The 14730-nt window shown below is 35.2% G+C and overlaps 1 protein-coding gene across 6 annotated transcripts in view; it reads left to right on the top strand.

Annotated features, from left to right (window-relative positions):
• The window catches only part of khdrbs2 (KH domain containing, RNA binding, signal transduction associated 2), a 107315-nt gene that overhangs the window by 23191 nt on the left and 69394 nt on the right, over positions 1–14730 (top strand). For all 6 annotated transcript variants that reach the window (XR_012353871.1, XR_012353873.1, XR_012353870.1 and 3 more), the window contains exon 2: positions 5775–5902. Coding sequence is in view for 2 of the 6 variants with exons in the window: in XM_073835046.1 (XP_073691147.1) it covers positions 5775–5902 (128 nt within the window). In the remaining 4 variants the exon portion in view is untranslated. The remainder of the gene's footprint in view (positions 1–5774; positions 5903–14730) is intronic.

The raw sequence follows: 14730 nt of genomic DNA, 5'->3' as shown, positions 1-14730 counted from the left end.
AAGAGATCGAAATGATAGGAAAATTAACGAATATAAACGAATAATGTCCGAAGAAAGATGTCCTCTCCAGGTCACCGTACAAACGAGTCATTCGGGCTTAGAGCGATGTTTGCTGCCGCTTCAGTTCAGTGCTTTACATGACTGCCCCCTACTGATCATGTCTTTCCTATGTCATTGTATTTTCCGTGTTCCCTTGGAATACACCGGCGTCACGCGAGACCACTTTACTTCCCGCGCGCATTTTAAATGGCCAGATCTGTAGTTTTTGATCGGTTGCCAGAATCAGGATAAGCACAAGTAATTACCATTTTGTGAGGCCAATATGCACTATGTAAACAATGAGTGATGTATACGCGCGACAGATCGCTTCTGTTGTGAACGTGCTCAGGAGAGTCGAACGTTGCGGTGAATCAGAGGTAAATAATGATATAAATACTGTTCAGTTTTTTTGCACAGAGTGATCGTTCTGTGTCTTAAGATCTCAATGTATCGTCACAAGCCGCAGGGTTTAATTTGGTTTTGTCTGTGTATGTTTTTTTTACTCTTAAAGATTTGGTAACCATTGACTGTCATTATATGACTGACAGACTGCAACGGTTTGAGTTAAAAATCTTCGTTTGTGTTCTACTGAAGAAACAAAGTCAGCTACATCTTGGATGCCCTGGGGGTAAGCAGATAAGCATCAAATTTTCATTTTTGGGTGAACTATTCCTTTAAATTTGTGAGTTCCATAGTGTCCTGATCAAAAGGTCAGATTGATGTGTTTTACAATGTGAATGTCATTTTCAGTTAAAAGTTTCATTTTTCAGCCAGCAGGATGTAATCTTCAGAGAGACTGTGAGTCTTCAAAGTTCAGTACGGTTATGTCTTTTTGATGGATTGTTAGAAAAGGTGAATCAAGTGGTGTAAAATGTATTTTATATCAGGGAACAATACTGTTGCACTCCAAATAATATTACTAAAAGCCATATCCACCTGTTTCTTTGGTTAGTAGTGGTAACAGATCAACCACAGATTAGGCCCAAAGGTCTTTTTAGATTTTCTTTTGTCTTTGAGAACATATTTGGACAGATCCGGCATCCACTAAATTGTACCCAATTGGTTCATGCTGAACAAGCATCAAATTCAATCTAGATTCTTTTTGAAAAACTTCACAGAGCCCTTAGATGAATTTATATAGTTTACATTCTGTGACAAGCACATTTTATCTGCTTATTGTAATGTCAAGTGGATGAAATAAATTGTGCAGTGAACAGATTTTAATGCTTTTTTTAAGATTTAAATGCTTTAACGTCTTTTTTTGTTGACCTTTGAATGACGAATCAATTGTTTATGCATCGGTAACCGTATAGGGCACTCCTTAAACAAGCTCGGCTGAAGTGTTTTATGCAAAGCCATAACAACAGATGTCGGAAAAAAGAAGCTAGGCCAGAATTTAAGCCTGGATCTTCCCTATTATGCTGCGATACTCATTCCACAGAGCCACTCACCCTTGAAATTGTTATATGTATCAACTAAAAGCCCATTTGTGGACTTTTTTGGTCTTTTACTCACTCAATAAGATCAGATCAGCAGCTCCTAAACAGCACCTAGAGACTTTTGTTAGTTAGCGTTGTCAGGCATGCATGGCATACTCAAGAGATGGTTTTCATTGTGTTTAGGAGCATCCAAAATCAATCAAATCCGAAAACACAGAGGTTCTTACAGAGCTCTTGTTTTTGTTTGTTTGTTTGTGTTCACTGGCAAAAAGTGAAAGGAATACAGCAGCTTTGAATTTTGTCTGATCAAATCTTTTCTGTGCAAATGAAATAGCATTAGAAATGCACAGAACAGGAGCCTGTACCCTGTGGATTACAATGAGTGCAGCTACTCTGCAGCTACTGAGAAGTACTTTTCATATTTAAAATGAACTTACATATATTCATAAGCAAGAGGACAAAGTGATTATACTTTCTTCACATTTCTACGTTACAGTTTTATGCAGAAACAAAATCTAACTCTCCGTAAAATCATTTTTAGTCTCCCTTTCCAAATGTTTCTCATTTTCTGCCTGGTTTGATTTCTTCCATACCTTTCAGCCAGAGGAAAGAGTAAGTTGTAAGTCAAGAGGAAAACAGCATTCTCAGTACAAAAAAAGGTTAACAAAATGAATCATCACAATCAGTGGACTTTTACTTAGACCATGTCATTGTTTACTTTTTTGATGGAAATTTCACCTTTTCCTGCTGTTGTCATTTTGCTGATGCTTTGCCATTAGTCGCTTGCAGCCACCTGAGAGTAAGTGTCATTCTGAAGGGCACACGATGAAGCAAGACCTCTGTAACTCTCCAGTTCATGCATCGCCCCAGCCGGCGTCTGAGCTCACAACCATCGGGCTGTCAGTGCAAGAAATATTTCAAGCAACAGTTGGTTTGTTAGGTTTTAAGCAGTGGTTGTCACCCAGGGGCCCGGGGCCCACTAGGGGGCCTCAGTGAGCTTCCAATGGGGCCTGACGTATTTAATAATTTTTTTTTTTTTAAATATTAAAAATCTGAATTGAAAGGCTAAAAATAAAATTAGGATGTAAACTGAGATCATATTTTTTTTATTTTTTTTTATCCGTAACTAGCTTGTTGTATTTATGTAGAACTACGTTTTAAAGTGACAATAATAGATACACTACCAGTCAAAAGTTTTTGAACAGTAAGATTTTTAGTTTTTTAAAGAAGTCTCATCTACTCACCAAGCCTTTGTTTGATCCAAAGTACAGCAAAAATAATAACATTTTGAAATATTGAATATTTGAAAGATGTTTTCTATTTTAAAATGTAACTTATTCCTCTGATAAAAGCTACATTTTAAGTATCACTACTCCAGTCACATCCTTCAGAAATCATTATAATGTGCTGATTTGCTGTTCAAGATAAATGCTGTTCTTCTGAACTTTCTATTCATCAAAGAAACCTGAAAAAAGTTTTCAACATAATACAAATGTTTTTTTAAGCAGCAAATCAGAATATTAGAATGATTTCTGACTGGATTAATGATGCTAAAATTCAGCTTTGAAATCACAGGAATAAATTACATTTTAAAATATATTTAAATAGAAAACATTTTTGAATAAAATAAAGGCCTGGTGAGCAGAAAAGACTTAAAAAAAACATTAAAAATCGTACTGTTCAGAAACTTTTGACTGGTAGTGTGTACTGTTCAAAATTAAGGAAAATTGTATTTTTAAAGGCACCAAATAGGCCTACCTTCTGGATGTTCATCGTTAATGTGCTGAACTGTGGCTTTTCACTGATAGGACACCTTTGTAAACTTGAGGTGAACTGACTTCATACATTATCTAAAAATCACCTTGAGACCAGCTGGTTTAAAATAACTGCAAAAAACCCTTTTATTATTGTTTTATTTTTTCAGTGACTTTATCCTCTGTTGTTGCAAATTATATTATCCACCTTTTTCCTGAACGCGGAAGTTTTGCACGACCGAAACAATGCTTTACATTTCCGGTCTCTGGAGTTTCTACTCAAATTAAGATATTTTTAGAGCCGATAACATAACGTAAAAAAGCACATAGCGCCATAGTTTCATAGCTTTATAGTATCGCAATGACCGTCTTTTTGCGGTATGAAGCGACGGGAGGTTGGCTGCATTGAAAACAGAGGAGCGCACATACAGCTTGCCTGCGTCCTGTCGAAGTTCGCCAATAGGTTTGCGAGATTTTGTCCACAAAACGACAAGAGCACATATTATATTATTATTTCACACACAGTATGTTAACTTAAGCGGTGAAAACTATGCTCGTTTTGTTTTGTCATCGTTTCTGCTAGTCATACAGCGCTGGACGTGGACAGATTTGCTGGTACGCAAAACAAGTGCTTCACAGGAATTCCTAAAGCTTATTGCTTTTACTGTGAAAGGCCAACGACAGAACAGCTTAACCCAGCGCACATTTATATATTTAGTTATGTTGAAAAAGTTTAAATAATTCAGTCGATCTTTAAAAATCGTTTCAGGGCTCTACAGTGTGACCATTTTACTGTGTGCGACTGTGAAATAATATTTAGGAGCACCATGCGCGAGTGACCCGATCAGCATGTTTGTGTTTGCGCTCATGGGAGCTTCAAAGCTTTCTACGTGTTTTTGCAGCGTTAAGTAATGTATCACAGACATATCTCAGGAATCCTTTCATAAATAAAGTGAGAGAGTGTAGAGACTGATTGTGCAGTATAGACAGCGTCGTTGATTATAATAGAGCTTTGTGATATCGCGAACTAAGATTTAATAATTTTTAAGGGAGTTTGTAAATGAGACATTGATTTAATACAGGAGTTAAATAAACAAGAAGTTATTATTAAGTGACTTACATTGTCTGACTATAACACTATTGTCCGATTTTGCTCTATTTCGTCGTCAAAAGTAGTCTGAAACTAGTCACAACTGAGTCGCTGCGCATCTCCATTCAAACACAGCGGTGTTTCGTTTAATGAAACGTGCTTTTTAAAGAATCTAGTGAAATGATTTAATTTCCCATTCATAAAGACTCACTTGCTTTATTCCTGAATGAACCATCCGTTCGAGCGAAAGATTTAAAACATTAATCTCAAAATGAATTTAGGAATTTGATTGCACTCCTGCCACCTCTGAGCCTCATTAAACTTATGAAAATGTAAAAACAAGGGTTAAATCAAAATTCCCCTGTAAATCACCTTAAGGAGTCAAATATCACCTTGTAATGGGAAGGCAAATTTTTTTTATCAGATTTTTTGATGATTGTTTAGAATGTGCTCCTAAAATTTTGACTGTGCTCCTAAATTTTTTAAGTTAGGAGGCCAAGTGCTCCTCACAAGAAAAGTAAGGCCAGAGCCCTGTGTTTTAACATTAAGTTTTATGGAGACCGAAAGACGAGAGCACTCAATCATAAGATAGAATCCATCATCACGGTGCTCATCGGTTACTCAGAGAAAAAGATGGATAGCCAGCAAATAATAGCTTTCTAGCTGTTTATTCTAAATCTTTGATAATAAACAAAAAGTGGTTTATTTACAAAAACAGAGGCGATCGTTACAGATGAGCTATACAGAGAAAGTTTCATTTTAAATACAAAATAATAAGGGGTCATATAACTGCAGCAGACAACCTGTGTTGTATTCACAAAAGACAATCACACTAAGCTACCATTAAAACAAACACACTTAAACTTGAAAGACGTGATGAAATCCTGCTCTTCCCCACTACATACAGCATAGAAATCAGAGCGAGACTATGGTTTTCTGCAGGTCTAAGCAGTTTCATCTCACCAGAGCTGAGATGAAAAATAATGGTCTCCCTTCACTTGCTGACTTCCCTCTTCCCTTCTTTACCCACTCCATGTTTTACACGAGTTGCACAGGTTCATAATTCTCAATTCTGCTGAGCATTAATTTAGCAGCGACAGAAGGGGATCCCTGGAGGAACCCAGGTGACAGCTTCATTTCAAGCCTCTTTAATGTTGTGTGGCTGCTAAGTCTCCGGCTCAATTCTCAAAAGCACCATAAAATTCCTCAAGCACAAAATATTACAGTTTTGCGCAGCAGCTTTTCAATTTGTGTTTGTCATGCGAATAAGGGCTTAGCGGGCTTACGCCGACAAGTTACGTTCTACGCAGAGTATTTATTTAATTGTTGTTAATAAACGTGCCACCGAAAACTGAAAAGATCCAAAAGCCTTTTTTGAGTTATTCATAATATTCTAGGCTGGAAATCGTGACATTATTTGACCCAAGCTGTTTTTTTTTCTCTTTCATTCAGAGATTGAAAAGTTCGAAGGAGACGAGTTGAGAAAAGATGGCGAGGTGAAGAAATACTTGGATATCATCAGCAACAAAAACATCAAACTGTCAGAGCGTGTGCTGATCCCGGTGCAGCAGTATCCTAAGGTAAGACCTCAGAGCTTCATACAACATACATAGAAGAGATGATGTGCTGGCCAAATCAATGTTATAGTCATGTGGAGATCAAAGAGGATCAAAAGCAATTCATCAGTTTTATGGGATTGCTGTGCTCGTGGTAATGACTTAATAGGTTCTGTATCTGGCAGGAGCAAGCTAGATGGTGTCAGACCCTGATTTGTGCTGCACTGCAGATCTGCTGTTATTTACACCTTATATTTCTGTCCTAGCTGAAAAGATTCCTGGCTCTCTCAGATTAACAGGCACGCCACATCTGTTTCTACCTGTTCAAACATTATTCTGCCTCATTTCGTAATCAGGAAATTATTCTTGGTTTTCCTCCTCTTTTTTTAAGTTTTACCAGCTGGCCTCTCACGCTTCTGTTAGAAAATTTCAGCTTCTCAGCACTAGTAGAGGCATAAAACCATTTTATTTACCAACATGGTCAGTATTGTAGAATGTTTTTGTTTGTTGGTTGATTGGTCTTCCTGTGGGGCTTTGACTTTGTAGCTCTTGTATTTCATATGTTAATAAATTTTATTCACAGATAACAGCTGAAGTCTTTAAATGTGCTATAAAAATGAGACGTGTAGTGTACTTGGATCTGAGTGCTTATGTTTGAGTATTTAGAAAGCTAGAAATGCCTGGTGTGATTCATCTGGAATCACAAACAAATCATGTTTTTGTCAGTAACAGTGCTTTATTTTTTAAGCATGTTGCAAACAGAGTTTTTATTTCAGGTGACTGGTTATTTATTTCCGACTACTCTGTCGTTATCACGTCGGGTGCACGCGGCGCTCTTTTATTCAGCATTGTGCTGCTTTAAAATGATGCTTTGAAAATGAGTGGAAAAAAGCCCATGAGCATCACACAGACGGATCCATAAAGCTTCTGGGCTTCTCATATGCTCCCTCATTTTTTACTGTTTCTGCTTTAGGAAATGAATCCCTTGAGTACTAAAATGTGCAGACTGTTTGATGGGTTTAGTAGATTTGTGCTGTCGAAAAAAAGAGTACAAAGAACACGCCTTAGGTTTAGATTTTACATGTCTTGTTCGAGTTGTTACAATGGATTTTTGTTTTCCCAAATCCCTTTTTCCTCAGGATCTTGGCTGCTTTGTAGTTATGGTAATTTTATGGCAAAGTTCTCTTGTGATATTCCTGGAACGTGAGAAATATCTGTACAGTGTCATTGGATTGATTAATATTAAGTTTAGGGTATTGTTTTTGGTACGAGGGTGCAAAAGGGTAAGAGGGTATATTGCTGCCTCAAATATAAGCATAAAAAAGATTTTGTGAAGGCTTATATTTTTCAGGTGCAGTTACAAAACATGATTGTACAAAATAGTCAATGTGTGCAAGGGTTTATTTTGGTTCTAATTTTAGCATATTATTGATCTCAGACAAGGCAAGTGATTTTAAGAGCCTTTGGAGTGCAATGCACAATATATTGGCACCATATTGGCCACGTATACACTGGAGCTAAATTCGGTTGTCAGTTCACCTTTTACTCCTTAATTGCGTACACACATAATTCACTAAAATATGGGAGTGACAACCGCATTCGACAACCGCGTTAACTCCTGAAAATTACAGGTAGTGACAACCACATTTACAGAAAATATATGCAGTGTGTATGGAACTGAACTGAACAACTAGTTGTTACTGACGTATTTAACTGCGCATCAGAAATGTGTCTTCGTCTGTATGTGAGATGCAAGAAAATAACCGTGAAAGAAGTCTTAACCTTAGCAGTGAAGTGTCAGTGTTGCCAGATCTTAATAGAAAAATCATTTATCTCATATCTGCCACAGACCACTTTATTAAATCCGTAAAGTGGCTGGCTTTATGAGCTAAGACCAAGCATGCCTAAAAGCATTTGTAAATATGAGGGAAAGAGAGAATGACAAGTTTATTTTTCTTATCAGAATTGTGAGATAGAATCTCGGAATTGCGAGAATAATGTCAGAATTTTGAAATATAATCTCAAATTTATTTACCTTTTTAATTCTTTTATTCCATGGCTTCCATAGAACACTACTTGAAAAGCAGCGCCCACAAAAAACGTCATCAAACACTGAATTGGTCTATTGGTTGAAATGTCTGTATTTGACTTTTCATACTCATTTCTCAGTTTTAATTTTAGATTACCTTTTGCAGTCATTTAACTCACTTAAGTTAATCATTAAAAGCGCTAATAATTAAATTTTTTTTATTTTAAATGTAATCTTGCAGCAAGTCTGATTGAATTTTTCTTAATGTTGGTGTGATGACAAATTAACTTATACCAGTTAATACAAATGGATTTAGTTTTTTTTAGTTTTTTTCAATTTATTTAGACAAAAAAGTATAGCTTATTGTCTGCGCATGCATTATTGGTGAAAATAGGTCCTGTTAAGAAAATATTTTACAGGTATCCATGCTATATTCTTTTACTTGTCATGGCACTTGATATAGAGCTACTTAATGTTTTGCTGCATTCACAATAGGGCTGCAACAACTAATCGATAAAATCGATTATTATCGATAATGAAATTCGTCGACAACGATTCTCATTATCGATTAATCGGGTCCGCCCACAGTGCACATACAACTTCAGAGGATCACGTCAAATTACAGCACTGAATGACGCATTTCTATAGACACAATGCATCTAAAAATAGTGGAGGAAACAGACTGAGATGCTGCAGGAGAGTTACGTGATCCAAGCTGCCCAAAACATGAGAATTCCTTATTTTAACCTTGAAGCTTATAGCGTAATGGCTTGCCCTTTGAGGCGCTTTGAGATCCGTTTGCATCCTCAGCATGAAAACTTTCAGTTTACGGTCATATCCTTATCTGTAAATGTCACAAATTCACACAAGCATTTCCATTTATGCATAAAAGTCCATTCTGGCAGTCTGTGTTTAAATCTTTACTGAGTGAGCGTCAGACAGGAACACAGAACACAGACAGGAAGACAATTAATACTCAGCGCAAAAACATTAATTGTGCTGAAACATCTGTCGTTGAATGTTAAATTTAGATTTAAGTACAACATGTAGTGCACACATACCTATTTATGGAGGGTAGGAACCAGGGGCGGCTGGCCCATGGTGGGCGATAGTGCATCGCCCTCCTTGAGCCACACGAAAAAAGAGAGGTGAAAAAGAGTCTTATTTTGCTGGTCCTAGTCTGCATATTACTGTACAATCAACAGCCTGAACGTCACTTTCCAACCAAAAACCCCGCCCCCTTGGGGCGATCTCAGTCAGATTGAAAATCGCCCCAGCCGGTCTCATTGAGTTATATTGTGAGATTTTTTTTTTTTCAAATTTTGAACCCTACAATGCATTTCAATGGGCAACGGGAGGGCTCGCCCCAACGTGATTTCGTAATACGCACTGATGCGTGCTCGAAGATTGGCTAAATGTTACTTCACTCAAATCTAAGTAACAAATCATAGACCAGGGGCGGAAATATTGGCGCTAGGTCAAAAAAACTGAATCACCTGTTTCTAAAAGTTGCTAAGCCCCAAAATCCAAAACAGTTACCCGCAGTTACGAGTCATCCAAAATAATGGTTGTTTGAAATAAAGATGAAAATTAAACCTTTGTAGTTTGTATAGTACTAGACTATTTCTATGAAATACATAGACCTACACTTTATTGGTTGAATAATATTTAACTTTTGAATGTTGAGCGCTATTAACTGTTGAATAAATGCTGACGCGGGACAAAATGCCCGATTTCCCAACACGTTGAACTGATCAATGCCATTGTACCATTTTAATAGGCTACTTTTAAACGCATATAGTAATGTCAGTTTTATGTATTTTCTGAGAGGGGGTGGGATTTTTGTTTGGAAAGTCGCAGGAGAGACGCACACTTCGATTAGACTGATAAACACATGCAGCATCTTAAATTGTTAAGAAAATGGTATTCCTAATAAATGTCTCGAATATTTTGATTATGTCCAATGCTTCTCTTTCTTTTTGGAATTATTAGACACATTTCACTATGTCTTTTCAAATGCCTAGGTCTGTTTAATTTCCTTAATTATAAAATTTCTAGCACTATTTTAAACGTTTATTCAAGCAATAACATATAAATGATCTCATGTATATGCTTGTTTAAAACCAGGGATTAAAAAAACGAATTCCAAGTAAAAACTGTATTTTTTCTTTACATTTCCAGAGAGCGAAACGAACGAAATTAAACATTATTTAATAAATTCAAGGCACTATAATTTCCTTATTCATTTGATACAACTATTATAGCTATACAATAAATATATATAAAATAATATTATTTTGTCATATTCATAATTCCTGAATTTATCTATAAAATCTTCGTTTTGAATTGCATTCATTATGTTTGTATAAGAAAATTCGTTAACCTAGCCTATTAAGTTGATTTAATATTCTTGATAATTTTTAAAAGAAGTTAAAAGTTAAGAAAAAAGGAATAAGCTTGTAGTCTATATATATATATTATATATATATATATATATATATATATATATATATATATATATATATATATATATATATTAGGGCCGGGACTTTAACGCGTTAATTAAGATTAATTAATTACACAAAAAATAACGCGTTAAATTTTTTTAACGCATTTTAATCGCACTTAATTTTGCACCGCGGAACGTTTCTCACTGGATGAGTTTCAGCGGACCGATTATACTGGAGCACCAACTAGCGTTTATGCGCATATCACCGCAGCACATCGAGCCTCAAGTATCACCTCAATGCTTTTACAGAAGGTCTACCTACCTATAGGGTACCTGAATTTCTGAAATGTAGGCTAGTATATTTCTAAATATCCCAGTGTTTCCCCTACTATTATCTTAGGAGGGCGCGTTTACAATGTCTCCTCCAAGAAAACACGGACTGGATCGCGGACTCCATTCATAAAAACCGAATTTACTATAGCGCGGAATGCCACGTAAATTCGTCGATTTTTTTATTGATAAATCAAAAGTTGGTCTGTCACTTAATTCAAATCGCGATATGGACTAGTGTCTGTGAAAACTGAAATGCAAAAGATATGAATCCTGCATGTACGGTTTGCCTCTGTCAGTGTCACTTTTACCGTTTCATTTGAGAAAACTAGCATCATATCATACTTTACACACAGAAACTTCACGGCAACCTGTCAAAATAAAAGTACGGTTTAACATGAAACAGAACAATATTCCTATTTAAATAATTGACAAAAAACAATATATATGATAAAAAATAAATATAACAACAAGATTAACCACTTAATTGTAGAAAAAAATACTACGATTATTATTTAAATGTTAAATTATTATTATTTATTGATTTTAACAGCAAACCTCTTGTTTGTTTGCCAAAAAATAAAAAGGTTTATTTAAAAATAAATAAAATTAAAAATAAATAAATGTTTATGCTTTCATTTGATTATGAGAAAAATTAAAACAAGAATTTCTTAAAAAAAAAAAAATAGCAAAAGATTGTAAAGCCCTATTGTTCAAAATGTTAAAATAGAGAGTTTTGGATTTATTTTTTCACTGAAATAAATGTTTTATGTTAAATAAACGTTATTACACAAAGTAGGGTAAAGTACCGAGAAAAAAAGTATGGAAACCTAGGGGAAACACTGTATCCTATTGCTACACTTAATGGCAATATTGCACTGGTCTGTTGGACTTGGTTGAACAAAAATAAACAATATTTTGTTGCTTAAGCTTATGTATTCAGTCATTATTTAATGGTATACTAAAAATCCATATGAAAAAACTTACTTCTCACTGTTCTCAGGTCAAATATTTATATGCGATTAAAATGCGATTAATTTCGATTAATTAATTACAAAGCCTCTGATTAATTAGATTAATTTTTTTAATCGAGTCCCGGCCCTATATATATATATATATATATATATATATATATATATATATATATTATTTATGGCTATTGGCTAATCTTTTTCTAAACTCTTATTACACTGTAGATCGAAATAAAATAATTCTTGATCATATTTAATCGCGTAGAATCACTGACATAATTTAGAGTACTTCAGAAACGAAACTATTTAAATCTGTATAAAGGAAAGACAAAATAAATCACAACAAGAACAATCTGTATTTTTCTTGTAATCAAGAACATTTATTTTGACAAAATTACCTAATTAATGCCAAATGATGTTTGACAGTGAACGCATCTCCACCGCATATAGCCGCATATAATCGCTGGTGTCAGTCGCAAATATTAGACAGGAAGTGGGTCGGGTACAATAGTTTCTTTCTTTCTTTTTTTTTTTTCTTTTTTTTTTGCGGTCCGAGTTGCGTTAGTTGAAAACGTCGGTCGGATTAGGGTTGTTTATACATTGACCCGCGCATCACTGATTTACATTAGTTAACAACATTTATTGTGATCTTAAAATTATATTTAAAGGAAAATAAAATTTCACTCCTCAGGGGCCCTCCCCCCACTTGGGGCCCTGGTAATTTAGTCCCCCTTTTCACCCAACTACGACGCCCCTGTGTAGTGCATTTGTGGGTGTTATTATAGCACAATTCTTAACACCTTACTTCGGACCTCACTAATTTTCAAACCCTGTTTACGGCCTTGTATGTTATATGTTGTATTCTTCAAATGTTGAATTTTAAATAGTTGTATTGATTGCATATTGGCAGCCAAATTTATACTGAATATGTTCTGAAAAGATTTGATTAATTAGTTTTAATGATATGAGAAATAAAAAGTCTTTAATTGTAAAGCAGTATTGCTTTTTTACTCTTAGAGGGCAAACTAGTTGATGACAATGTGTCTCTTGATGGCCATGGTGGAAGTGTTTCATGTTTTATTTGAGACCATTGTGATAAATTTAATATAGCTATTCAAAATACTGTACAGTTTGTACAATTCATGCCTGATGTTGCCATCTAGGAACAGGGAAACCAAATCAAACAATGTAATGTAATGCTTGTAAAAGTCTGAATTTTATCATAATTTTACCCATTAAAGCGGTTATCTTTACCATCTTCGGAACAGTTGCCCCCCCAGAGATATTTGTCAGGAGCCGCCACTGGTAGGAACTGTAGGGCTGTGACAGTGGCAGAGTTTTACCACCGCCGGTGGTGTGGTGTTTTATAGATAAATAAATGAGGCTCAAACATTATTCACAAATGTGCGTGTTTATTTGAGCAATTCCGTCGGTGAACAAGGAGCCTACAAATCGCTAAAATTACAATACATAAAATAAACGAAATAATACATTCAAATATGAAAGTAGCCTAAATAAGTGTTAAATAGGCTATTAAACAAACATTCGTTGCAAAAATTCCTAACAACCTCGACAGCTCATCAGAATTACTGGCCGAGTTCTCTTTCTCTTCCCCATTGCACAGCTGCTGTTTTTAATAGCAAAGTAATTACATTTATTTTCGTTTCTTTAGTTTATAAAGTTAATTTAGAAATATATTTGGAACACGTTTTGTTTGTGAAATTCAAGTTTTTTAATTTTTCAAATTTAGCCTTCTCAAATCATCACGATTTAAATTAAAATCCTTAGATATAAAAAAACTTAAAGCATATCACAATATTAGTTTAATCGTTTAACCTAGATAAATGTGTACTATAGGCGCATATCCAATCATTTGTGCGGAGAGTGAAAGCTTTTGCAGGACATGGTGCCGCCAGCGCTATGTGAAACTTCATTTTTGCTCATAAATGTAAGAGTAATAAATTGACTTTAAATTATTACTTCACTACTATGAAACGAAATAATTCAAATCGAAAACAAAACTCTTTCATTAGCTATAGGCCTAATCCATAAAGATGCATTTAGGCTTTAAAATCGCGTCCAGTGAGCAGATGGCGAGTTAGGATCGTCAACTTCATCTTTGCAACACTGACTCAGAAAATACTAGTTTATTAATAAATAATTTGAATATCTCCTTACTTTTCCCCAGCACATTCATGGTAATTACTTTAGCTGGGGCTTTGCGGCCAGTTTAATCTTACTGCGTGCATCTGAACGCGGATCTCTGCTGAAGGCACTTGCGCTCGCTGAAGCTGCAGCTGTTGGCGGGACACTAAACACCACCACGGCAGAATAAATAGCAGAAACACTGCATTTTATGCTTGTTAGTGTGTTTTTCTTCAGATATTTGTATTTTCTCTTTATTATGACAGGTGAATTGTTGTAAATTGTTAAGCACTGTGTTTTCATAGCATTCAGAATGTAAAAAAGTGTGATTTTGAAAAGAATAAAATAAAATTGGAAATTAAGCCAACTAATCGATTAGTCGAAAAAATAATCGGCCAACTAATCGATTATCAAAATAATCGTTAGTTGCAGCCCTAATTCACAAGCAATTTCTCAAGGCCAAGCCAATAAATAAATAAATGAATAAATAAATACATAAATAGATAAATAAAAAGGTTAGATTAATGCTTAGAAACCACTGTACCTCAATATCAGTTGATCAATGAACTTGTGGACCATAACAGATCATAGCTTACAGAGTCCAGACTTTATCTTATGCTCTCTGTTACAAATCCCCAGGATTTATCTATGTGCGGTTAATTAATCCGTGTGTGACGACAGCGCTGTCTTAGAGTTTTGTGTAATCATTCTTGATGAGACTGTCTCCAAGGAAGAGCATCTCGGCTGCAGCTCAGAATAACCGAGCTGGAGTCGCTCTTGGTTTCTTTGATCCTCTCATTAAATTAGGCTAACTTTAGTTTATGTGTTTGCATAATGAGGAATAGGCCTTTGTGGACCCTGAATGGCAGTTTGTTATGTATCTTGTGACTGTTTGTTCTAATGTATATATTGACCTTGACATGAATTC

The sequence above is a fragment of the Garra rufa genome, chromosome 2 (genome assembly GCF_049309525.1).
Source record: "Garra rufa chromosome 2, GarRuf1.0, whole genome shotgun sequence".
Classification (NCBI taxonomy): Eukaryota; Metazoa; Chordata; class Actinopteri; order Cypriniformes; family Cyprinidae; genus Garra; species Garra rufa.
This window is presented reverse-complemented; position numbering and strand designations above follow the sequence as displayed.